This window comes from Globicephala melas, chromosome 14 (genome assembly GCF_963455315.2).
Source record: "Globicephala melas chromosome 14, mGloMel1.2, whole genome shotgun sequence".
In the NCBI taxonomy this organism is placed as follows: domain Eukaryota; kingdom Metazoa; phylum Chordata; class Mammalia; order Artiodactyla; family Delphinidae; genus Globicephala; species Globicephala melas.
In genome coordinates, this window is record NC_083327.1 from 39,013,993 (window position 1) to 39,040,154 (window position 26,162).

The 26,162-nt window shown below is 41.1% G+C and overlaps 1 protein-coding gene across 4 annotated transcripts in view; it reads left to right on the plus strand.

Annotated features, from left to right (window-relative positions):
• ARMC2 (armadillo repeat containing 2) overlaps positions 1-26,162 on the plus strand; it is a 133,735-nt gene that overhangs the window by 91,340 nt on the left and 16,233 nt on the right. For 2 of the 4 annotated variants that reach the window (XM_030882875.2, XM_030882877.2), the window contains 5 exons: positions 5,918-6,040; positions 6,353-6,466; positions 8,394-8,526; positions 8,879-9,039; positions 15,340-15,618. In XM_030882875.2, coding sequence (XP_030738735.2) covers positions 5,918-6,040; positions 6,353-6,466; positions 8,394-8,526; positions 8,879-9,039; positions 15,340-15,497 — 689 coding nt within the window. In that variant the 3' untranslated portion in view covers positions 15,498-15,618. Of the gene's footprint in view, positions 1-5,917; positions 6,041-6,352; positions 6,467-8,393; positions 8,527-8,878; positions 9,040-15,339; positions 15,619-26,162 lie in introns of those variants that run through there. The other 2 variants (XM_060283959.1, XM_060283958.1) reach the window with 1 other exon arrangement.

The following is a 26,162-nucleotide window of genomic DNA, read 5'->3' on the forward strand; positions in this document are numbered from 1 at the left end:
ATTAAAATACCCTTTCTAGTTTCTGGTCTTACCCAGAAAAAGGCTTTACCTGAGGGATGGTTTTAGGGTCTTGAAATATGCATTTCAACTACTCCCCTGCTCCCAGTTGATTCTTCTGCCCCTTAAATGTTGAAACCCACTGCTCAGAGAATCACCTTTAGCCTCTCTGGCTAGTGAGGCACTGGCAGGTGTCTGAAACCCACCCGGTGAGTTCTCATCTGCTGGCAGGCCAAATCGCTTCACCTGACTGTAGCTACCTGGGGAGAGCCTGAGGACCTGCCCTTAGACACCTGGACACATCACTGTGGATAGTCAAGAAATAAAGCTCTGGATGATTCATTTTCCTGCAATTATTAATATTCACATGTGAAGTGAGAAAATTCCTGGTCTTATATGTATTTTCTGAGCTTAGAAATTACATTTCTTCCTATGAACTAAAGGTACAATGGATAATTTGTGTTTGACTTCTAGGAAACTGATGCTTTGGAGGCAGAAGAAAGGCTGAGAAGCAGATTTGGCCAGAGCTGAAAGGGTTAACCAGGGGGGCCTGGCTAGAGTCCTTAGGAGGCTAGGGCCTGTCCCCTCCATTCCTCCATCACCAAGTCCTCTGGGAGGGTAGGTGCTCTGTCTTGGTCACTGGGGGATTCCCATGTGAGGTCTCTCCAGTGCACCCTCTTGAGGTTACTGTCACTCGGAAATAGCCTACTTTCTTTCTTTTGCTCTAAAGCGATCAGTGAAACTCAAATCTGGTACTTCGCAAACTTTTTTGTGCGTAGAATCATGCAGGGAGCTTATGAAAGACACAGATTCTTCACCCTACCCTCAGAAGTTGTGACTGATCAAGTGAGGTGTGGAACCCAGGAGTCTGCATTTTTTTAAAGCTCCCCGGCTGGTCCTGATGTGGGTGGTGGAAGGTCTCACTTGAGAATGCTTCAGTCTCTGCATGTTAGAGCTCAGTGCCGTCTGAGGTTAAGCCCAAGTGAAGAAACCCTTCTCTCTAGCCTGCCATGCTGGGCAGTTGTTTGGGCAGGCAGTGGGATCCCTTGTCTGTTTTATCTCCTGAACGATTTGACCTCCCACGTAAAGCTGTGGTGGGGTGAAGTGACCTTGACAGAGGATCATACGCCTGCACCCTCCTCTTGGCAGCTCAGCTGCAGGGACGAATGTCCTGAGCCCTACGAGGTCCCCCGAAACTGGTCTCTGCTGGTTCCTACCTGGAGTCTCTGCATCAGTGCAGAAGGGCGATCAGATCCTGGGAGAAGGAGCTGGTCTTCAGAGCGCCTGCCTCCCTTAGCCAGCCTGGTAGTGGCTTTGGAAAGCAGGTCAGGGCTGGCTTGACTCTGACCTGCTCACTTGCCTGAGGGCAAGGCAGCTGTTGCCCTGATAGTCCCCAGTGCTCACTTAGTCCTCACTCCTCCCAGCCTGACACCTTTGCTGCACTGCACCCTCCCCCCAGGCACGTGGGAAAGGCATCCCTAGGGACCTTGTCCTCCACCTCTCCCCAGCCCTACTCCCCTCACAGAGGAGTTGCTTGTACCCCAGGACTCCCCTCCAGAGGCCAGTCTCATTGCAGAGGGTGTTTTAAAATAAAAAATATTTCTAGTAAGGACCAGCCTTCTCAGCAAGCGCCCAGATGCAGCGATTTGCTGCCTGAGTGGAATCTCCAAATTCCAGATTCTCTTATATTCATGAGTCTGCTACAGAGGGCTGGGTGGGTGCCTCATGCTCTTTGGAGGCAAATTATTGCCCCAACTGGCTCTGATAGGCACTCAGCAAGATGCTGTGGAAAGAGCAGGATGGATGAGTCAGGCAGACCTGGATTCACATGTGTGCTCTATGAAATCAGGCAAGGTATTTTTCTCTAAGCCTCAATGTTCTCATCTGGGAGGAGAAAATGGGCTATTAGGAGGCTGCTGTGGACTAAACTGTGTCCCTCAAATTCATGTGTGGAAGCGCTAACCCCCAGTGTGATGGTATTTGGAGATGGAGCATTTGGGAGATAATTAGGTTTAGATGAGGGCACAGGGAGAGAGCAGCCATCTGCAAGCCAGGAAGAGCCCTCACCAGAACCCAGCCATACTGGCTCCCTGATCTTGGACATTTCGCCTCCAGAGCTGTTAAATAATTTCCTGTTGTTTGAGCCACTCAGTTTACGGCATTCTGTTATGGCAGCCTGAGCTGACTGAAGCAGGTGCACCTTTAGAGTATTAATTATTGTGGGTTTAAATGTAAGTGCATTTAAAGCGTTATTAATAAATAACTTCTGTGGGGTTAAATGCATGGAAAGTGCTTGGTGCTGTTCATGATAGATGCCTAGTAGCTGTGAATGTCTCTCCTCTTGCCCCAGATGCCAGACGTTATCCCTGCTCCCAAACGTGAGGTCCTACAGGGGGGTGGTGACACATAAGAGCTACATTCCTTTTTCTGGTCAAACTAATAAATTCTTCTACCAAGGCAAGAGAAAAAAACAGATCCCTAGACACTGCCCAAGACCTTTTGTCATCAGTCCAGGGATGGAGGGAACCAGGGATGAGAATTCCTCTTTGCTAAGTTTTAGACATTCACTCAAGCCATTCCCCATGAGCCATCATTCTGGACAGCCCTCCTGTTCATTAACAGATGTTTATTTAGTACCCACAGTGTGCCACGCACTTTTATAAGCCCTTCACAAGTATTAACGCATTTAAACTTTGTAACAAATCTGTAATGTAGGTGCAGTTATTATCCCACTTTGCCGACAAGGAAACTGAGGCCCAAGGAGTTTAAATGACTTGAACAAGGTCACACAGCCAGCAGGTAGAAGATCAGGATTCCAGCTCCAGAGTTGCAGCGAAGCAAGCGAGGATACTTTTGGGGGTCCTATGTCCCTACTTTTACCTTGCCTCCCTCAAAAACACCTGGGATCTTTTTACAGATCTTCTAGAAACCTGAGGCCAGTAGGATATTTCCTTGCTGTAGAATCCATACTGAAGTCCAAGATAATTCTGTTCTTTATTCCCTTCCCATGTATTTAAACTAACAAACCAGGCAATTAGGGCCTCATTTATTCTTTCTTTCTCCAGGTATTCATTGAGTGTCTGCCAGGTGCTGGGCCCATGCTGGCTGCTGTGGGTGGAGGAACCACTGGCTGAAGGGCCAGTACGTGTTTTCTGTAGCGTAACAAATGCCTGAATTTCCCTTTGAATAGAGTAAACGTAGAAAGGTCATTCTCTTTAATGAAAAGAAGGCCGAAAGGAGGGAGAATTAAATCAGAGAATGTAAAAGCTCGCAGAGTCCTCCTGCTCAGCTCACAGCCTCCCTCTTATCCCGGAGGAACTTTGGTTTCATACAAGAGATAAAAGGCACTTCCTTACTCATAAAAAAGAATGAAATTTTGCCATTCGCAGCAACACGGAGGGACCTAGAGGGTATTATACTAAGTGAAGTAAGTCAGACAGAGAAAGACATACTGTAATGATTTCACTTATATGTGGAATCCAAAAAAAGAAAACAAACAAATGAAGACAACAAAACAGAAATAGACTCATAGAGATAGAGAACTAGTTGTTACCAGTAGGCAGAGGCAAGGGGGAGGGGCAAGATGGGGTAGGGGACTGAGGTACAAGCTACTGTGTATAAAATAGATAAGCAACGAGGATATATCGTGCAGCGCAGGGAATATAGCCAATATTTTATAATAACTTTAAATGGAGTATAATTTGTAAAAATATTGAATCACTGTGTTCTATACCTGAGGTAATATTGTTTATCAACTATACTTGAATTTTTTAAAAAAAGAGGTACAAGGTACTTCTTAACCAGTAAAACCCAGTGGGCAAATCAGGGCCCAAGACATGCGTGGGCACTGAGGTTATTCCCTCCCAGGCTGGGGAAGGGCTTCCCAGTCAGGCGGTGACCGATGCCTGGGTGGAGAGGGGGGTGAATGTACTCCAGGCACGGGGCAGGGCGGGGGGTGAAGTGGAGGGGGCGTGTGCAGGGTCAGAGGTGAGAGGCAGAGGCTGCTATAGCTAGTTTAGTATAACCAGACTCCTGGCGTTTTCCTCTGACTCCCAGACCCGTATGTCCACCTGCCTTACCTAATCTCATCAACTGTGGGTACTTGAGAAGCACCTCAAGATGTCTAACTCATGACCTTTCCTCCACCTGGCCTTTCTTCCCATTAATTCAGAGTATGGGATTGCCGTCCATCCAATTATGTAATCCAGAAACCCAGAGCTCATCCTGAGTGATTCCTCTCCCTCATCCCCCAATCTAGTCTTCACCACACACTGTCCGTTTTCCTCCCTAAATAGTTTTCCAGCCTGGCTTCCCTGTTCCATCTCCGCCATCACCCCAGCCTCAGCTTTATTTGCCATCTGGAACACCACAGGAGGTTCCGGACTGGCATCCCTGCATCTGCCCTTCTCTGCACTGTGGTCTCAGTCACCAGGAGATGAGTCTGGAGGCTGAGTGGAAGGCAGGGACAAAATAACTAAGGGTCTTATGTGCTAAGCTAAAGGCTCATTCATTCATTCATTCTTGCATTCAGCAACCACTTATTTATTTTTTTTTACAACAATGAAGTTTATTATTATTATTATTTTGCTTCAAAAATTTATCATCTAAGCTTTATTCTGATCCACCCCAAGACACTGAAATGCTACAGTTTTCTGTTTTGTTAGTTGATATTTCCGGGGGGAATTCCAGAGGGAATGATTTCTTTTCTTTTTTTAAATTTTTATTGGAGTATGGTTAATTTACAATATTGTGTTTATATATATGCACACATCCACTCTTTTTTAGATTCCTTTCCCATGTAGGTCATTACAGAGTATTGAGTAGAGTTCCCTGTGCTGTACAGTAGGTTCTTATTAGTTATCTATTGAGCACCGCTCTGTGCAGACACTGTTCTAGATGCTGGGAATGCAGTGATGAATAAAAGAAGTCCCTAGTCTTGTGGAGCTTACACCTTAGAGCTGGAAGACAGACATTAAACACATAACAAGTCAGATGGTCACATGTGTTACAGAGAAGAGGGGGAGAGGAAAGTGAGTAACAGTGCTATTTTATATAGGGTGGCTGAGGAAAGTATGTCCAGTAAGGTGACAGCTAAGCAACAGCCCAAAGGACATGAGGAGTGAGCCTGGATAACTGGAGGAAGGAATATGCCAGACAGGGGGACTATCAGTGCAGAGATTCTTGGGCAGGATCAGGCTGACATGCTCAAAAAGAGCAAGAAGACTGGTGAGGTTGGCATGGGGATGGGGGGAGCTGGGTGCTGGAGCAGCAAATGAGGCCAGGGAGGTAAGGACTGGGGCAGCTGGGTCAGGCCTGTGGGCTGGATGAGATGAGTGGTGTTATCTGAGTGAATTTTAAAGGACCACCATGTTGAGGACAGGCTCAGAGAGGCAAAGGCAGAAGAAGAGAAGCCAGTAAGGAGGTGAAAGATGGACTAGGTGGTAGCAGAGGAGTTGAGAGGCGATCAGACTGCGTGTTTCGAAGGCAGCGTTGATAGGAGTTGTAGATGGATTATGACCTGAGGGCCATTCTTTTGGGAGGGGGGCAGGTCTGGGGAACAGACGTCCAGGGTGGGGGGCCCGGGGGACCTCTGGGTCAGGGCAAACAAGCTCTGCTCAGTGGTGTTGGCACCTTTGTACACAGGAACTAGATCAGCCCGACGTTTCCAGACCCTTGGCTGGAGGGACTGAGCTTAGAGTGTTCCAAACCCTGGCCCAGAGTGGTCCCCTGCCTTTGGCGCATTTCCCTGCAGGAGGAGTCATGGGAAATAAAGCAGCAAACAGCGAGGGCAAACACTGCCCTCACACAGCCCTTGCCTGGGACAACGGCTTGTCCCTGCCACTGCTGGGGTTGCAGTGAGGATGTTGTGGTTTCTGCCCTGCAGTGAGTATTTGACACCCTTGTCCTCACTTTATTTCAGAATCTAAGTCCATTGATGATTGTGAGGAGCTGGTGATCAACACTACGGCAGCGATCAACAACTTATCTTACTACCAAGTGAAGAATTCCATAATTCAAGACAAAAAGCTATATATTGCTGAATGTAAGGTTCAGAGTTGGGTTTGGGTAGATGCATGTTCATTTAAGGTTTTGACTTTACTAACTAAACACAGAACTGGAGGCATTTATATTTTCTGATTTCTGGTGCTACTATCTAAGAGCCTGATTTAATTCTAAGAAAGTTGAATATGGGGACACATTAGTTTCTTAGTTCTGGCTAACGTCCCCTATAGTTGGAATTTTATTATCATTTTTAATTTGAAAATTATCAGTATTTAGCATGATATTGGTTTCTAGTAGTCTTTAAATTGAAACTTAAGTTCACTAATTTTATTTCTCTGGTCACAAAACCCAGTGCTCTTAAAGCTCCTTGTGAGTCACAACATGGATGGAATCCTGGAGGCTGTGCGCGTTTTTGGAAATCTCTCCCAGGACCATGACATCTGTGATTTCATTGTGCAGAAAAATGGTGAGTTAATGACACTCACATTCATAAACAGGCATGTCTTGCCAATAAACAGCTGAGCGGTTTTGCAGCTTGGGTCATGACAACGTGATACTTGTTTCTGCTTTGGGACAAGTGATGCCTCACATTCTGTTCCGTCCATCCGTAAGGCTCTCAGCTCAGGATGCCAAGACGGACCTAGGCTGTGTTCTTAGCGTTTCCCTCTCCTTCACAAGTGGTCTTCTGAGTTTTGAGATGGCGCATGTGTGCCTGTGTGTGTGTGCGTGTGCGTGTGTTTAAGAGAAACAAGTAATCTGTACACATCATTTCTGTCCATGGGAATGGACTCAAAAGACATTCTCCATCATGTACTGGAATGTCTATTATAGTACTGCTTGTAATAGTGAAAACTGGAAATAACCTAAATGTCCATCAACAGGTAAGAGGATAAATACATTACAGTATATTCATGCAACCAAGCTTCTACAGAAATGAAAATAAATGAGCTAGAAGTTCATGTATCACCCTGCGTCAACCTCAAACGTGTAATATAGGAGCAAAAAGGCTAGTAATCGGAGGACATATATGAAATAATGCCATTAAGATAGTTTTAAAACCTGCAAAACAGCCTGGGATATTATTTATGTAATACTCACATGGTAATGGAATAGGGTATAAATGTAGTTGGAAATGATAAACTCCACATTTAAGACAAAGTTACATTTGAATGGTTGCCCCCAAATATAAAATTGAATCTGTAATGTTTTATTTCTTAAACTGGGTAGCAGGTACACAAGAGTGTATACTAAACATACTGTTTGTATGTCTTAAATATTTCATGTAAAAACGGTAAAAAATACCTAATTATTTATGTTCGTGATAGAAACTTTGGATAATACAGATTAAAAAAAAACACTACCCCAGAGATAACTGTTAACATTTTAGTGTATATTTTTTTTTTTTTTTTTTTTTTTTGCGGTACGCGGGCCTCTCACTGTTGTGGCCTCTCCCGTTGCGGAGCACAGGCTCAGCGGCCATGGCTCACGGGCCCAGCCGCTCTGCGGCATGTGGGATCTTCCCGGACCGGGGCATGAACCCGCGTCCCCTGCATCGGCAGGCGGACTCTCAACCACTGCGCCACCAGGGAAGCCCTAGTGTATATTCTTTAGACTCTTAAAAACACACTTACATGTGATGCAGCCTTTGCCAAGCTCACTGTGTGACACATCAGTAGGCCAAGGTCAGCACAGGGTGGCCACCTCTCAGGTGAGCAGTAGAACAGAGCACACACCTTATTCATTCTCCCCCAACCCTTTGCCGAGCCCCTGCTGGGGGATGAGAAGACAGGACAAACAGTTCCATTTCTAGGAGTAAGGGAAGGCTGGGAGCCTGTCCTGATACGAGACATCCCCTACCCTGGAAGTCCGGCCTCACTACAGGCTTGTTTCCTGCGGTCTGCGTGAGTCTTCTCTTACAAACTGTGGCTCTGGAAGACTTCCAGGAAGATCTCCACTGGAGCCTGTGCTCCCCTCTCCCAGGGCTGTGTATTTAAACAAAGTTGCTGCTGGAGGTTCATAAGGGCCCTGGAGAACAACCAGAAGTTAGAGATGAAATGAATGGCACCTGTGTGATTGGAAGGCCCGTGGTTCCCTCCTCTCCATGGGCGGGGGCTCTACCACTGCCTGGGAGGGGGAGCTGATGCCTGCGGCAGATACAGCAATATCAGGGGACAGGGGGCCTGGGGGGCGGGGAGCAGGTTCTGAAGTGGTGGATGTTGGGGAAGGTGCTTCTGAGCAGTGGGTGAAGTCCACTTAGGAAGAGTGGACCGAGTCCCCGAGCAGGGTTTCCAGTTTTGCAAGCTGCTCCCCATTTCCCCTTTGCCATTTGAGAAATGAAACACAGCTGGGGCCCCTGAGCCTTACTGGCCTGCATTCGTTCTCTGCCCTCCCAGTTCACAAGTTCATGATTGCTCTGCTGGATGCTAAGCGTCAGGATATTTGCTTTTCTGCCTGTGGTGTTCTTCTAAACCTCACCGTGGATAAAGACAAGCGTGTCATCCTAAAAGAAGGAGGTGGCATTAAAAAGTAAGTTCAAGGCATGGAGTCCTGACTCTGTCAGGATTCAGAGGACATAGTATTCCGGGGAGCTTGGGTCCCTCTCCTCACTTCTCCCAGGCAGAGGTATTTCAACATTTGGAAGTGCCAAGCTAGGGCTAAAGAGGGGATTTAGGTTCCACTGGATGTTTAAAATAATTCAGAAGTAGGTTATTGCTACTTTAGAGCTGCTTAAATTTGTAGATATGAAATTAATTTTAATAACACTGAATTATATATAATGCATATGAAATATCACAGAAAGTTAAGCATCATGTTAAAAATATAAAAACTAAAGAGATCCTGTCCTAATAACTTCTCAATTTGACTTTTATTAACTCAGGTTAGTGGATTGTTTAAGGGATTTTGGTCCCACTGATTGGCAGCTGGCCTGCTTGGTGTGCAAAACTTTATGGAACTTCAGTGAAAATATCACCAGTGCTTCGTCATGCTTTGGAGATGAGGCCGCCAACACACTCTTAGTCCTGCTCTCATCGTTTTTAGGTAAGACCCTGACTGTGAGCTTTATCAAAATGAGAAAAAATTGTTTTCTGTGACCTGTATGGGTAAAGATTGGTAGGCATTTGGGTGGCTTTGTTTCTATAAATAACAAGAGCATGTTAAAGATGATTATAATTTGGAGCTCTCTGGAAGAGGCTGAATGTTATTTACAGTGGGATGCAAGGGCTTTTAACTCATTGCCTGATGTCATGATTTCTTCTGTGGCTTTTCCCCCTTGTTTGCATTTTCTGTAAACTGCATAAATAGAAGATCTAGGCATAAATGTATTGCTGTTGTTTAAAAAGTATATAGACATTGTCGTAATTGAGAAATACAGCTGAAAGCTACTCTGAATTAAGTCACGCTTTTCATGAACCCGTACGTGTTCATTAGCATCTATGTTAATTATGTGAGGGAGGGTCTGTGAAACTATGTGACATTACAGTGGGGCCCTACATTGAACGGTGGGAAATCACTGATGCAAACCAAAGGAAAGATGAGAGTGTCTTACCTTGAAAAATTTCTATTTTTAGGATAATTTTTTCATCCTGGGTTAGGTCTAACAGCAGTGGTTTGGGTCAGTAAATGAGTTTGAGTGTTTAAATAATCTCTTTTCCAAAACGGAGGTGTCCCTACCATTGCCTAGGCACTGTGCTGGATCACCAAGGCCGTGTGGAAAGACTCGGTTTGACTCAGAGGCTGTGGATTCAAATCCAGCCTCTCTCGGGGGCGGGGGGGGTGACTCGACAGGAGAATCTCTCAGAACCCGTCTTTTCGTCTGTAAAATGGGGACGTGATATCCCTGCCCTGTTGCAGAGAGTCGTGAAAATCAAACAAGCATCCTAAGAACACTCCAGGAAGACCAGAAGGCTGTAGTCAGACAATTCTGAGTTAAGGCCTCGCTTTATCAAGCTTTTAACCTTGGGCTTAACCTCTCTGAGCTTATATTTCTCATGTCTAAGATGGGGATGATTGATGTCCACTTTGCAGACCTGTAAGGCTAATAAATGAGCAGACCTGTACAAAGAACCTGATACCAGAGCCTGACAGAGAGCAAGGCCTCAAATCACGGTTGTGAAAGTGCTTCATAAACGCTGTGTCGTAACGACATGTTATTAAACAGGAACTCGGAACCTGAAGCTATTTGAAAGAATCGGGTGTGCTAGGTTGATGTGAAATTTGCTTTTTTCCAGGTAAATAAAATTTTGCATAAGAGTAGGAAAAATGAGCGTGACTTTAAATCATTGAGGCTCACAGTCTGCTCCGTGGACGTGAAGCTTTCTCAGGTTGCCAGGAGCAGAAGCCTGCTCAACTTGCCTTAATTCAGTTCTCAACTGTGGCAGAACATTGGAATCAGCTGTGGAATTAAAAAACAAAAACAACAACAACAAAACACTTGTTCTGGCCCCATCCCCCGGAATTGATTCAGGAGCTCTGGGTGGGAGGCTGATTATCTGCACCATTAAAAAGTTCCACAGGTGAGTCTGCTCTTCAGGCAGCACTGAGAACCTCTGCCCTGGTTAATGAAGGAGTTGAAGGTGAGGATGTCTGGGGAAGAAGGAAGCTGGGAAACAAGCGCATTGCCCAGAGCCTGCTGGACAGGCACTCAGGACCAGGAAGGTTGTTCCAGGTGGAACCAGAGACCCCCCAGTGGCCCCCTCAGTAGCGGGCGTCATCTGCTCCACCCTGCTGAGACCCAGCCGTGCTCTGTCAGCTCTTGTAGGAAAAGCCCTTCCTCCCCCTTGTTCCCTCTAGGCTCCTGCATGGCCGTGGCTTCAGCTGCCTTGAGTCTTCTTCTTGCCGCGCTCCGTGAGTGGGACTCTGTCTCCTCTGTTGTTGGCATGACTTTCTGTGTCCCACTGGGGAGATGTGACTGGTTCCGTGAGTCACTCTCCTGCGGTGTCGGGCTTTCGTGCCTCAGGCAGCAGCTGCCTCGACCACAGGCTGTCTGTGGTTTGCTTTGGCACCTAAGTCTGGGGCAGTCAATGATATATAACAAAATGGTGGGGCCGTGTGGCACCTTGAAGGGATGTGGGCACGGCCGGCTGCGCGGCAAGGGGCAGCACACCGGGCGGACACTCGACTGTAACGGGCCTGTTCCTACCTCTTCCCTCCCCCAACCTTCCCTACAGCCGGGTTGGGCTTCGCGTGCTTCCCTAACCTTGTACCTTTGCTCGTGCCGTATCCCTTACCTACCTGGCCCAATGCTGCCGGCCCTTGCAGGCCCTTCCCATGAGCTTTTCAAGCCCATGGTCATAAGAAATCTATACTACTTATATAGCAATTAATCATGAGCTGTGTAACTTGTTCTGTATTATTGTTTTGTAACTTTTATCTCTTTTTCCCCACTCTGGTGGAGACACTTTGGGGGAAGGATATTGCCTTGTGCAAAGCAGGTTCTTGATGCTTGTGGATTAACTGACAAGAGTGGTATCTTTAATAGTGCTGTATACTTTTAAAAGCACGTTCATTCTATCCTTGTAAGATCTCTCTAAGGTCATCAGCTAGGTGACAGATGAGGTAGGTAGGTCTAGGAGGGTTAGGTGACTTGTGTAAGATCGTACTGTAGCAAGGCCAGGGCTCTTCATCTGAAAGTAAACATCTAGCCCCTGTGTTTTTCTGCTGTTCCATTACATAGTATACCCTTACCCTACCCTGCCGTGGAAGGGGACAGAGGCATGGGGAACAAAAATCAACATAGTGCATCAGGGAGCCAGGTCATCACACTGTGGAGGACCGGCTGCTTGCTGGCTCTTCTCTCCACGGTGTGGGCATCAGACCCTTACTTCTGACAGGGTTGTAGCTGCGTCTGGCCAGTTGGGTGGCACCAGGTGAAATTGATATATGAGTGAGAGTATACTTAAATTTCAACTCTTCTACAAAAAGAGCTGAAAAACAGGCCATTTTGAAAACAGGATGAGCTGTTAGATCACAAAAGTCCCACACTGAAGTGTGAGCACTGTTTTTAGAAATAATGGTAGGGTAATTGATAAAGCAATGTAATAAGTTAACCAACTTTTTCTTGATGGGGAACTGGAAAAAGAAAGTAATGGTCCTCAATGTGGTTGGGATGTTGACAGTCTTTTAGAAAAGTGGCTTATAAAGAATGTTGTCTGAAACTTCCTGATGTACTGCGGCCGCTTCTTATAAACTCATTAGCAATGTGTTTATCTTGAAGTTCTTAAGTGGTGTGCCCTGGCACACTAGGCTACCGTGAGCTTCTGTCAGGATTGCCTGAAAATGGTGATTAGTATGTGCAGTTTGTTATTGTGAATGTAAACGACACTAGGTTATTTTACGTTCGTCTGTGGTATGTGGAACTTAGCACCTAGGTTATATGACGGGGTAGAGGGGGACCCAGTGTTCAAGTTAGAGGATCACACCAGCAAGGCCATGCCAAAGAGCCATCAGGTGCTTCTGGAACATGTAAGGACTGTGCCTTCTAATAGTCACAACAATAATCGAACCTTCAAGAGCCACCTGGTGCTGAACAGCAAGCTAGGAAATGGTGCAGTGAGTAGAGGAAGCTTTTATTGCTGCTGCAGGATCCTTCAACTGTAATAGATAGAGATTGTGTTATAATGGTCACTGACAAACTTGTTTTGAGTCCTTTAATCCTTTCTAATATCTTACCTAAAATTCTAGTATTTGGAAGTATGTTGTGCACAAAGAAAGTTTAAGAATAATTTGTTATCTAAATCAGCACTTTTCACACTGTGACCAGCATCTTTAAAAAATGAAGTAGCAAAGAAACAGAATATCAGAATATAGTACATGGGGCTTCCCTGGTGGTGCAGTGGTTGAGAATCCTCCTGCCAATGTAGGGGACATGGGTTCGATCCCTGGTCCAGGAAGATCCCACATGCTGGAGGGCAACTAAGCCCGTGCGCCACAACTACTGGACCTACCTCTAGAGCCCGCGAGCCACAACTACTGAGCCCACATGCCACAACTGCTGAAGTCCGTGCGCCTAGAGCCTGTGCTTCACAACAAGAGAAGCCACTGCAATGAGTAGCCCCCGCTCACTGCAACTAGAAAAAGCCCACACACAGCAACAAAGACCCAGCGCAGCCAAAAATAAATAAATAAATTTATTTAAAAAAATATATAGTACATGTAGTAGTATATAAATAAGTTAAATAAGTAAAGTAAGTATTCTATTGTGAAACATTTGCTATTTGTATATGAATATTTAAGTGTGCATATATAGTCATCATGTAATATGGACTTCTTCGGTCACAGTAAAAAAAAAAGTTTGAAAATCATAGACCTAAATTTTTCTTGGATTAGCCTCTGCTATTCTTTGCAGTACAAGTTCCAAAATTTAATACCTAGTGCAATATGACACATTTTAGGCATTTGCTGTATTTACTTTGAAACTTGAGACTGCTTTTATCTTACCTATAGGTATTTGGCCACTTTTGTTATCTTGCCTAACCCAATTTACAATTAATAGGGTCTGAGTGTAGATTAACTAATTATGTGCTAAGCCTCAAGAAAAGTAACATAGTCTTGACGTTAGATTAAAAAACCCTAAAACACTAAAATAGTGACTTGGCTAAAACCATCAAATCCAACCAAAAGCCCTGGGCAGAGGAAAGGACTGTGGGGTGCCTGGGCAGCCCTCAGCCCTAAGCTGCTTGGGTAAGAAGGGCATGAAACAAGAGAATTCATTTTTAATGAAAGTTTAGTGCTCAGAAAATCTGGAGAAGAGTGAGCAGGAAGAAGATCTAGAAATTCAAAAGCACTCAGAGTCTCACAGACTCCTTTTGTTTGGAAGTAGCCCAACGTGAAGGACTTTGAAGGCATTGAACACCATCTGTATTCTCTTTCTTTCAAGGCCCTGATTATCAAATGGGTGGGGAGAGCCAGGTTTGCTTACAGGGGTCTCCATGGAGAGCCTCGCTGAAGTGTGTGTGTCTGCCCGGAACTTATGTCAGAGCTGCATAGCTGTCCACTTGGCTGGAGGAGAGGAGGGGAAGGTACAGACTGGGATTCCAGACTTATCTTATCCTGGATGGTGACACTAACACCAATAGTGCCAAAGTACACTCTGTGTACTGAAAATATTCAGGGTAGAAAATGTGATGTAAACACTAATGAAGCATTTTATGGTAGGATTTTAATTGGCCTTGTGAAAAAAGTTTGCGAATTATGCAAGTAGCAATATTTGTGGTCACTTTAGGACTTAGTGGTTACCACTTAAGAAGGCCTCAGACCTAGGAAGTAGCAGAGCAACCTTCTGACTGGCAGGCCAGTGCATTGTCCTGAAGTCCTTCACATGGGGTCCAATATAAACAAAGAAAAATGCAGTGGCAGGTCGGTGCAGAAACCTCAGTAGCCATTTGTCTTCCTACGTGGGTTGGATATACTTATGACATTCACAGAATTCAGAGTGCCCTTGGATTAAGAAGCAAATCAAGGGCTTCCCTGGTGGCGCAGTGGTTGAGAGTCCGCCTGCCGATGCAGGGGACACGGGTTCGTGCCCCGGTCTGGGAAGATCCCACATGCCGCGGAGCGCCTAGGCCCGTGAGCCATGGCCGCTGAGCCTGCGTGTCTGGAGCCTGTGCTCCGCAACGGGAGAGGCCACAACAGTGAGAGGCCCGTGTACCGCAAAAAAAAAAAAAAAAAAAGAAGCAAATCAAGGTTGTAATATTGCATTTTTTTTTTTTACAAGTGCTTTTCTGCATTATCCATGGACTCACTTGGGATTCTGATACTCCTTAGGATTCTCAGTCTCCCACTTTTCACTTTTATTGGTGAGAGCATAAGGTGGCAGGGAGAGGGGTTGTCTTTTCAAAGAAGTATGTCTGGCTTGCTCTGAAATGAGCAATTTGATTTTTAATCAAGTTTACAGTGTCAAATTCAGCTGTGCTACTTTCCCCAAAGATTTCCTAACTTCTTTTATATCTGTTAACCACTGAAGTAATTAACTTTTCTAATGTGCAGATGAGGAAATAAACTATTAATACTTTGTTTATTCTGAGAAATTGTGATCTGACTTTTGGATGTAGACTTACATGTAAACGTTAGGGATAAATTGAAGTAAGAGCTCAAGTCAATCTAGGATTTTTTTTTTGAGAAGATTATTATCTTTTTTAAATTAAGAGACTAACCTATACTTACTTAAAAGTTTTGTAAAGAACGGAAAAGAGTTAAAGAACTACTCCCATAAAAAAAAAAAGCCTTGTTGGAATTAGAGATGATCCAGGATGAGTTTAACTCATGCCATCAAAAATTAAACTTAATTCAGTAGGATTATGTTTCTAAATAATTGCTGTAATGTTAATTTTTCTGATACAGATGAAGAACTAGCACTGAATGGGAGTTTTGACCAAGACCTAAAAAACTATCACAAACTACATTGGGAAACAGAATTCAAACCGGTGGCACAGCAGCTTCTAAACCGAATTCAGAGTCATCACACCTTCCTGGAACCCCTGCCTGTTCCTTCTTTCTAACATGATGCAGATTAACAACAGAAACAGGAAGTCAGGTCTCCTTCATTCTTAAGAAGTGGCAACATATGTGAACTTTTTTTCAGTATTAACAAATATTGAAAGTTTTTCAGGTACTGATTTTAGTGAGTAGTCTTAGTATTTTAAAAGAAATAAGCATTTCTTCTTGTTAGGTATTATGGAAAAATGAATATACATTTTGTACTTTCTGCTATGAGAAATGTAAGATGAAAATATATGCATGGGATTTCTAAGTAAATGACTTTTTCTTCTATTCTCTATTAAATAATTTAGTTCTAGTCTTAAAATCCTGACTTAACAATTCTAGAATTTAAGTGCTTGTCAGTTCAGTAAATCAACTGTGCAATGAAGACTATTAGGTTTTGTGTATAGAAATAATGGTGGTCAACACTATTAGGAATACATTACTACATAAGCATCTGCACTAATTCTTACAGCATCTAATAATAATTTTCTGGTTAGGTACCAGTATTTTTCTGGTTGTCATATTAAGAGAAGGGGTAAGCAGAAACGTTTAGAGAAGATTGCCTGTGGCCATCTACTCTTTACTAAATAAGTAAAATAGATGGAAAAGGAAGTATTTTACCTTTTTATTTTCATTTGAAATAAAATGAGTAGACCAGACAATTCTTCTACTTATAACTCTCTGTGACTAGGGAGGTGATATAATGTACTAGAAAGAGTGTAGGCTTAAGTGTACGGCAGATCTCATTTGAATCCTAGCTCTCTCCTGCTTGGGCCTTGGGCAAATAACTTAATTTTTTTTAGCTTCAACTGTAAAATGGCATTAATATCTATTTTAATATCGTGTAGTTTAGGGAAAAAAACAAAATGGGCAAATTGTCCAGTACAGTGACTGATGTATAGTAGGTGCTCAATAAATTATGATGGTAGTTAGTTTATTAGTTTGCCACTCTTTGTAGGATAAGTTTGGCCTTTGAATAAATGATAAAAACCAAAGAAATTGAGATAACCGTTGTTATCCCATATTAGCCAAAGGCGATTTGGAAATAAAAGTAGATTTACTACTCTACTCTGTAGGGTGAGAGATGAGCCATTAATAACCAAAAAGCTCATCTCTCACACTGACAAAATACCAAGACTAATGGGATGAAGGCAGGCATCCCAGACTAGATGGGCTCTTAAAATCTATTAGAAAAAACCTAAATTTCCAGGAACAAATAGACTTACCAAGGGCTCCTCTAGTTTGGGGCTCATCCCTGGTTGGGGCTCAGCAAAATCCTCTAGAGACACTCACCTTATCCATAAGTCTTTCATCCGTAATTGTATGCTAGTAGATTCACTCCAATAGTTGAAATCATTTTTAAAAAGTCTGACAGGCTAATCTCTCAAAAACATTTGAAGATCTAAGTCTTTATTTTAACCATAGCAGGCTATATGTTCTACTTTCAGTGAAAAAGCTAAAACTCTCTTCCCCCTAAAACAGCACTCTCTGTATTTATAACTAATATAACTCATAGTGGAATACCATTGTACCTGTTCTCCATGTTAGACTCATGTGCAAGCTGGACCATTTGGAACCATCTACCTGCCTTAAAAATTATGGTGAAAAACACATAAAATTTACCATCTTAACTTTTTTTTTAATTTAAAAAGAAATTTTTTATTTTCGGGGGGGGTGCACTGTGTGGCATGTAGGATCTTAGTTCCCCAACCAGGGGTCGAACCCACATCCCCTGTGGAGGAAGTGTGGAGTCTTAACCACTAGACTGCCAGGAAAGTCCCCATCTTAACTATTTTTAAATGTACAGTTCAGTAGTGTTAACTTTATTCACATTGTTCTGCAACAGTTCTCCAGAACTTTTTCATCTTGCAAAACTGAAACTCTATAATTCATTAAACAACTCTCCATTTCCTCCTCTCCCCAGGCTCTAGAAAACACCATTCTACTTTGTTTCCAAGAATTTGATTTGACTAGTTTAGATATTTCATACAGCATTTGTCTTTTTGTGATTGGCTTATTTTACTTAGCCATAATGTCCTCACAAAGTTCATCCACGTTGTGGCATGTGATGGGATTTCCTTCCTTTTTAAGGCTGAATAATATTTCCTTGTATGTTTATATCACACTTTTTTATCCATTCACTCATCAAAGGACATTTGGGTTGCTCCTCTCTCAGGGCTATTGTGAATAATGCTACTATGAACATGGGTGTGTAAATACATCTTTGAGATCCTGCTTTCAATTCCTTTGGGTGTATACTCAGAAACGAAATTACTGGATCATATAGTAGTAATATTTTTAATTTTTTGAGGAATCTCTATACTGATTTCCACAGAGGCTGTGCCATTTCACATCACCAACAGTGCACAAGGGTTCCCATTTCTTTACATCTTCTCCAACACTTGCTATTTTCTGTTGTTTGTTTGTTTTGCTTTTGTTTTTTGGGGTTTTTTTGATAGTAGCCATCCTAGTGGTTGTGAAATGGTATCTCATTGTGGTTTTGATTTGCATTTTGATTTGCTCTAATAATTAGTGATATTGAGTATCTTTTCATATGGTTTTTGGCCACATATATCATCTTTGGAGAAATGTCTATTCAAGTCCTTTGCCCATTTTTATTTATTTATTTTGAAAAATAATTATTTAAAATTTTTACTGAAATATAGTTGATTTACAATGTGTTAGTTTCAGATTTACAGCAAAGTGATTCAGATATATATATATATATAATACACACACACACACACATACACACACACACACACACATACATTTGTTAGATTCATTTCCATTGTAGGTTATTACAAGATACTGAGTACAGTTCCCTGTGCTATACAGTAGGTCCTTGTTATCTATTTTATATATAGTAGTGTGTATATGTTAATCCCAAACTCCTAATTTATCCCTCTCCCACCCCGCTTTCCCCATTGGTAAGCATAAGTTTGCTTTCTATGTCTGTGAGTCTATATCTGTTTGTAAATAAGTTCATTCATATCATTTTTTTAGATTCCACATATAAGTGATATCGTTATATTTATCTTTGTCTGACTTACTTCACTTGGTATGATAATCTCTAGGTGCATCCATGTTGCTGTAAATGGCATTATTTCACTCTTTTTTTTATGACTGAGTAATATTCCATTGTGTATATATACCACATCTTCTCTTTCCATTCATCTGTCAGCGGACACTTAGGTTGCTTCCATATCTTGGATATTGTAAATAGTGCTGCTATGAACATTGGGGTGCATGTATCTTTTCGAATTATAGCTTTCTCCAAATATATGCCCAGGAGTGGGATTGCTGGGTCATATGGTAGCTTCTGTTTTTAGTTTTTTTTAAGGAACCTCCATACTGTTCTCCATAGTGGCTGCACCAATTTACATTCCCACCAACAGTGTAGGAGGGTTCCCTTTTCTCCACATCCTCTCCAGCATTTATTATTTGTACACTTCTTGATGATGGCCATTCTGATCAGAGTGAGGTGATACCTCATTGTAGTTTTGATTTGCATTTCTCTAATGATTAGTGATGTTGAGCATCCTTTCATGTGTTTGTTGGCAATCTGTATGTCTTCTTTGGAGAAATGTCTATTTAGATCTTCTGCCCATTTGTTGATTGGACTGTTTATTTTTTTGATATTAAGCTGTATGAGCTGTTTGTATATTTTGGAAATTAATCTCTTGTCGGTCACATCATTTGCAAATAGTTTCTCCCATTCTGTAGGTTGTCTTTTTGTTTTGTTTATGATTTCCTTTGCTGTGCAAACGCTTTTAAGTTTAATTAGGTCCTGTTTGTTTATTTTGGTTTTTATTTCCATTACTCTAGAAGAGGGATCCAAAAAACTATTGCTGTGATTTATGGTAAAGAGCGTTCTGCCTAAGTTTTCCTCTAGAAGTTTTATAGTGTCCGGTCTTACATTTAGGTCTGACAGTAGTTCTTTAATCCATTTTGAGTTTATTTTTGTATATGGTGTTAGAGAATGTTCTAATTTCATTCTTTTACATGTATCTGTTCAGTATTCCCAGCACCACTTGTTGAAGAGACCGTCTCTTCTCCATTGTATATTCTTGCCTCCTTTGTCATATGTTAATTGACTGTAGATGTGGGGGTTTATTTCTGGGCTTTCCATTGATCTGTTCCATTGATCTGTATGCCTGTTTTTGTGCCTGTACCATACTGTTTTGATTAATATAGCTTTGTAGTATAGTCTGAAGTCAGGGAGTGTGATTCCTCCAGCTCCATTTTTCCTTCTCAAGATGGCTTAGGCTCTTGGGGTCTTTTGTGTTCACATACAAATTTAAAAAAATTTTGTTGTAGTTCTGTGAAAAATGGCATTGGTGATTTGACAGGGATTGCATTGAATCTATAGATTGCCTTGGATTGCATGGTCATTTTAACAATATTGATTCTTTCAACCCAAGAACATGGTATATCTTTCTATCTGTTTGTGTCATCTTCAATTTCTTTAATCAGCATCTTATAGTTTATGGAGTACATGGACTTATAGTTTATGGTCTTGTACTCTGACAGAGAAATCAAAAGCTTTACAGACAAGCAAAAGCTAAAAGAATTCAACACCTCCAAACCAGCTTTACAACAAATGCTAAAGGAACTTCTTTAGGCAGAAAAGAAAAGACCACATCTAGAAACAAGAAAATTAGGAAATGGAAAAGCTCACTGGTAAAGGCAAACATACAGTAAAGATAGGAAATCATCCAAACACAAACTAGTAGGGAAATTAAAAGACAAAAGTAGTAAAATCATTAAAAGACAAAAGTAGTAAAAGTAGTAAAATCTACAAAAGTAGTAAAATCATCCAAACACAAACTAGTAGGGAAATTAAAAGACAAAAGTAGTAAAATCATCACAATAAGCAGTTAAGAGATATGCAAAACAATTAGATGTAAAATATATCAAAACCAGTAATCATGAGGGGAGGAGAGTACAAATGCAAGTATTTAAAATGCATTTGAAACTAAGATCAGCAACTAAGACAATCATGTATATATATAGACTGCTATACCAAAACCTCATGGTAACCACAAATCAAAAATCTATACACACAAAAAAGAAAAAGGAATCAAAGCATAACACTAAAGATAGTCATCACATAACAAGAGAAGAGGACAAACGAAGAAGGAAAGAAGAAAGGCCCACAAAAACAAATCCAAAACAATTAACAAAATGGCAGTAAAAACATTCATAATGACAATTACCTTAAATGTAAATGGACTGAATGCTCCAACCAAAAGACATAGACTGGCTGAATGGATACAAAAACAAGAACCATATATATGCTGTCTACAAGAGAGCCACTTCAGATCTAGAGACACATACAGGCTGAAAGTGAGAAGATGGAAAAAGGTATTCCATGCAAATGGAAATGAAAAGAAAGCTAGAGTAGCAATACTTATATCAGACAAAACAGACTTTAAAATAAAGACTGTGGGCTTCCCTGGTGGCGCAGTGGTTGAGAGTCCGCCTGCCGATGCAGGGGACGTGGGTTCATGCCCCAGTCTGGGAAGATCCCACATGCCGCAGATTGGCTGGGCCCGGGAGCCATGACCGTTGAGCCTGCACGTCCGGAGCCTATGCTCCGCAACGGGAGAGGCCACAACAGTGAGAGGCCTGCATATCACAAAAAAAAAAAAAAGAAGAAGAAAAATCTCAAACAACCTAACTTTACACCTAAAGCAACTAGATAAAGAACAAACAAAACCTGAAGTTAGTAGAAGGAAAGAAATCATTAAGATCAGAGCAGAAATAAATGAAATAGAGACACACACACACACAAAAAAGATCAATGAAACTAAAAGCTGGCTAAACAAAGATAAACAAAATTGATAAACCTTTAGCCAGACTCACCAAGAATAAAATGAGAGAGGGCCCAAATCAATAAAATCAGAAATGAAAAAGAAGTTACAACAGACTCCACAGAAATACCATACCACAGAATACCAGAAGGACCATAAGAGACTACTATGAGTAACTCTACACCAATAAAATGGACAACCTAGAAGAAATGGACAAATTCTTAGAAAGGTACAGTCTCCCAAGACTGAACGAGGAAGAAATAGAAAATATGAACAGACCAATTACCAGTACTGACATTGAATCAGTAATTTTAAGACTTCCAATAAACAAAAGTCGAGGACCAGATGGCTTCACAGGTGAATTCTACCAAACATTTAGAGAAGAGTTAATACCAAACTCATCCAAAAAAATTGCAGAGGACAGAATACTTCCAAACTCACTCTTTTTGCCCAGCATCACCCTGATACCAAAACCAGACAAAGATATCACAATAAAACTATAGGCCAATATCACTGACAAACATAGATGCAAAAATCCTCAACAAAATACTAGCAAACTGACTCCAACAATACATTAAAAGGATCATACACCATGATCAAGTGGGTTTTATCCTAGGGATGCAAGGATTTTTCAATATCTGCAAATCAATCAGTGTGATACACCACATTAACAAACTGAAGAATAAAAATCATATGATCATCTCAGTAGATGCAGAAAAAGCTTTTGATAAAATTCAACATCCATTTATAATAAAAACTCTCCAGAAAGTGGGCATAGAGGGAACATACTTCAACGTAACAAAGGCCATATATGACAAACCCACAGCTAACATCATACTCAACAGTAAAAATCTGAAAGCATTTCCTCTAAGATCAGGAACAAGAAAAGGATGCCCACTCTCACCACTTTTATTCACCATAGTTTTGGAAGTCCTCATCATAGCAATCAGAGGAGAAAAAGAATTAAAAGGAATCCAAATTGGAAAAGAAGTAGTATGATTATCACTGTTTGCCGATGACATGATACTATACATAGAAAATCCTAGATGCCACCAGAAAACTACTAGACCTCATCAATAAATTCAGTAAGTTTGCAGGATACAAAATTAATATACAGAAATCTGTTGCTTTTCCATACACTGACAATGAAATATCAGACAAAGAAGTTAAGGAAACAATCCCATTTACGATCGCAACAAAAATAATAATATACCTAGGAATAAACCTACCTAAGGAGGCAAAAGACCTGTACTCTGAAAACTGTAAGATGCCCATTTTTTAATCAGACTATTTGTGGGGTTTTGTTTGTTTGTTTTGTTGTTTTTTGGTGGTAGTTGTTGAGTTAAAGGAGTTATTTATATATTCTGGATATTAAGCCTTTGTCAGATACATGATTTACAAATATTTTCTCCCATTCTGTAGGTTACCTTTTTACTGTTGATTGTGCCCTTTGATGCTTAGAGAAGTAAGTTTGATGTAGTTCCATTTATCTATTTTTTCTGTTGCCTTTTGGTCTTATGTCAAATAAATCATTGCCAAATCCAGTGTCCTGAAGCTTTGCCCCCTATGTTTTCTTCTAGGAGTTTTAAAGTTTTAATTTTTACATTTAGGTCTTTAATCCATTTTAGTTAGTTTTTGTGTATGGTTGTAAGGTAAAGGTCTAACTTAATTTTTTTGCATGTGGATATCCAGTTTTCCCAGAACCATTTATTGAAAAGACAGTCCTTTCCTCATCGAATGGTCCTTTTCCATTTATTTGTGTCTCCTTTAGTTTTTTATAGTAATGTTTTGTAGTTTTCGGTGTCAAGTCTTTAAACTCCTTTGGTTAAATTTATTTCTAAGTATTTTATTCTTTTTGATGCTATTATAAATGGAATTGTTGCCATAGTTTCCTTATTAGATTGCTCATTGTTAGTGTATAAAAATGCAACTGATTTTGTATCTTGTAACTTTGCTGAATAATTTATCTCCAACAGGTTTTTAAAATTTAATTTTTTATTTTGTGTGTGTATGTGTGTGTGAGGGGGGAATCTTTAGGGTTTTCTATATATAAGATCATGTCATTTGCAAAGAGAGATAATTTTACATTTCCTTTCTAATTTGGACGTCTTTTTCTTGCCTAATTGCTCTAGCTAGGACTTCTGGTACTATGAGTGGTGCAAGTAGGCATCCTTGTTTTGTTCCTGATCTTAGAGGAAAAGCTTTGTCTTTCACAGAGTATGATGTTAGCTGTGGGCTTTTCACATATGGCCTTTATTACATTGAGATCGTTTCCTTCTACTCCTAGTTTGTTGAGTATTTTTTATCATGAAAGGGTGTTGAATTATGCCGGATGATTTTTCTGCATCAATTGATATGATCATGTGTTTTTCCCCCTTCCATTCTGTTAACATGATGTATTAATTACACTGATCAATTTTTATATGTTGAATCATCCTTGCATTTCAGGAATCTATCTTCATTTTTTAAATGTGCCATTGAATTCTCTTTACTAGTATTAAGGATTTTTGCAACAGTATTCATCAGAGATATTGGTCTGTAGTTTTCTTGTAGCCGCTTTGTCTGGCTTTGGTTTCAGGGTAATGCTGACCTCATAGAATGAGTTTGGAAGTGTTCCCTCTTCTTCAGTTTTTTGGATGAGTTTGGTGTTGACTCTTCTTTAAACGTTTGGTATAATTTTTCTGTGAAACCATTTGGTCCTGGGCTTTGTTGAGAGTTTTTGATTACTGATTTCAATCTCCATACTAGTTATAGGTCTGTTCAGATTTTCTGTTTCTTCGTGATTCAGTCTTGGTAGGTTGTGTGTTTCTAAGTCATCCAATTTGTGTATTGGGTTGGCCAAAAGTTTCATTCGTTTTTTTCCATAAGATGGCTCTAGTAGCAGTTAGTTATTTTTAACGTCATTCGGAACAGTTGTTAGATTGTATGTGACAGCTGTCATATCGGCATGCGTTTAAAAAAAGACATCAAAATTGGTGAATTTTTGCGTAGCCATTTTAATATTGAAGATGGAAGAAGAAACAACATTTTTGGCATATTATGCTTTATTATTTCAAGAAAGGTAAAAACACAACTGAAACGCACAAAAAGATTTGTGCAGTTTATAGAGGAGGTGCTGTGACTGATTGAATGTGTCAGAAGTGGTTTGCGAAGTTTCGTGTTGGAGATTTCTCACTGGACGATGATCCACGGTCGGGTAGACCAGTTGAAGTTGATAGCAATCAAATTGAAACAGTAATTGAGAACAATGAGTGTTATACCTGGTGGGAGATAGCCGACATACTCAAAATATCCAGATCAAGCACTGAAAATCATTTGCACCAGCTTGGTTATGTGAATTGCTTTGATGTTTGGGTTCCACATGAGTTAAGTGAAAAAAACCTTCTTGACCATATTTCTGCATGTGATTCTCTACTGAAATGTAATGAAAACATTGTTTTTAAAACAAATTGTGACAGGCGATGAAAAGTGGATACTGTACAACAATGTGTAACGGAAGAGATCGTGGGGCAAGTGAAATGAACCACCACCAACCACACCAAAGGCTGGTCTTCATCCAAAGGTGATGTTGTGCATATGGTGGGATTGGAAGGGAGTCCTCTATTATGAGCTCCTTCCAGAAAACCAAACGATTAATTCCAACAAGTACTGCTCCCAACTAAACCAACTGAAAGCGTCACTCGACGAAAAGCGTCCAGAATTAGTCAACAGGAACTGCGTAATCTTCCATCAGGATAGCACAAGACTGCATGTTTCTTTGATGACCAGGCGAAAACTGTTACAGCTTGGCTGGGAAGTTCTGATTCGTCTGCCATATTCATCAGACATTGCACCTTTGGATTTCCATTTATTTTGTTCTTTACAAAATTCTCTTAATGGAAAAAATTTCAATTTTTTGAAATTTTAGACTGTAGAAGGCACCTGGAACAGTTCTTTGCTCAAAAAGATAAAAGTTGGGCCTCCCTGGTAGCACAATGGTTAAGAATCCGCCTGCCAATGCAGGGGACACGGGTTCGAGCCTTGGTCTGGGAAGATCCCACATGCTGTGGAGCAACTAAGCCCGTGTGCCACAACTACTGAGCCTGTGCTCTAGAGCCTGCGAGCCACAACTACTGAAGCCCACGTGCCTAGAGCCTGCACTCCGCAACAAGAGAAGCCACCACAATGAGAAGCCTGCGCACCGCAATGAGAAGCCTGCACACTGCAATGAAGAGTAGCCCCCCCTTGCCACAACTAGAGAAAGGTCACACACAGCAACAAAGACCCAACTCAGCCAAAATTAATTAATTAATTAAAAAATATATTTAAAAAAGATAAAGTTTTGGGAAGATAGAATTATGAAGGTGCCTGAAAAATGGCAGAAGGAAGTGGAACAAAAGGGTGAATGCATCGTTCAATAAAGTGTTTGGTAAAAATGAAAAATGTGTCTTTTATTTTTACTTTAAAACCGAAGGCACTTTTTGGCCCACCCAATACATAATAGTTTCTATCCTTTTTTTTTACATTGGTTGTTAATGTCCCATTTTTCATTTCTGATTTTATATATTTGATTCTTTTTCTTAATCTAGTTAAAGGTTTGTCAATTTTTTTGATCTTTTCAAACAACTCTTTGTTTCGTTGTTTCTATTGTTTTCTGTTGTCTGTTTTATTTATCTCTGCTCTATGTTTCCTTCCTTCTGCTAGCTCTGGGTTTGGATTGTTCTTTGTCTAGTTCCTTGACGTGTGAAGTTAGGTTGTTGATTTGAGATCTTTTTGCTTTTTTAATGTAAGAGTTTATAGCTCTAAACTTCCCTCTTAGCACTGCATCCATAAATTTTGGTGTGTTCTGTTTTTAATTTATCTCGAGATATTTTCTAATTCCATTTG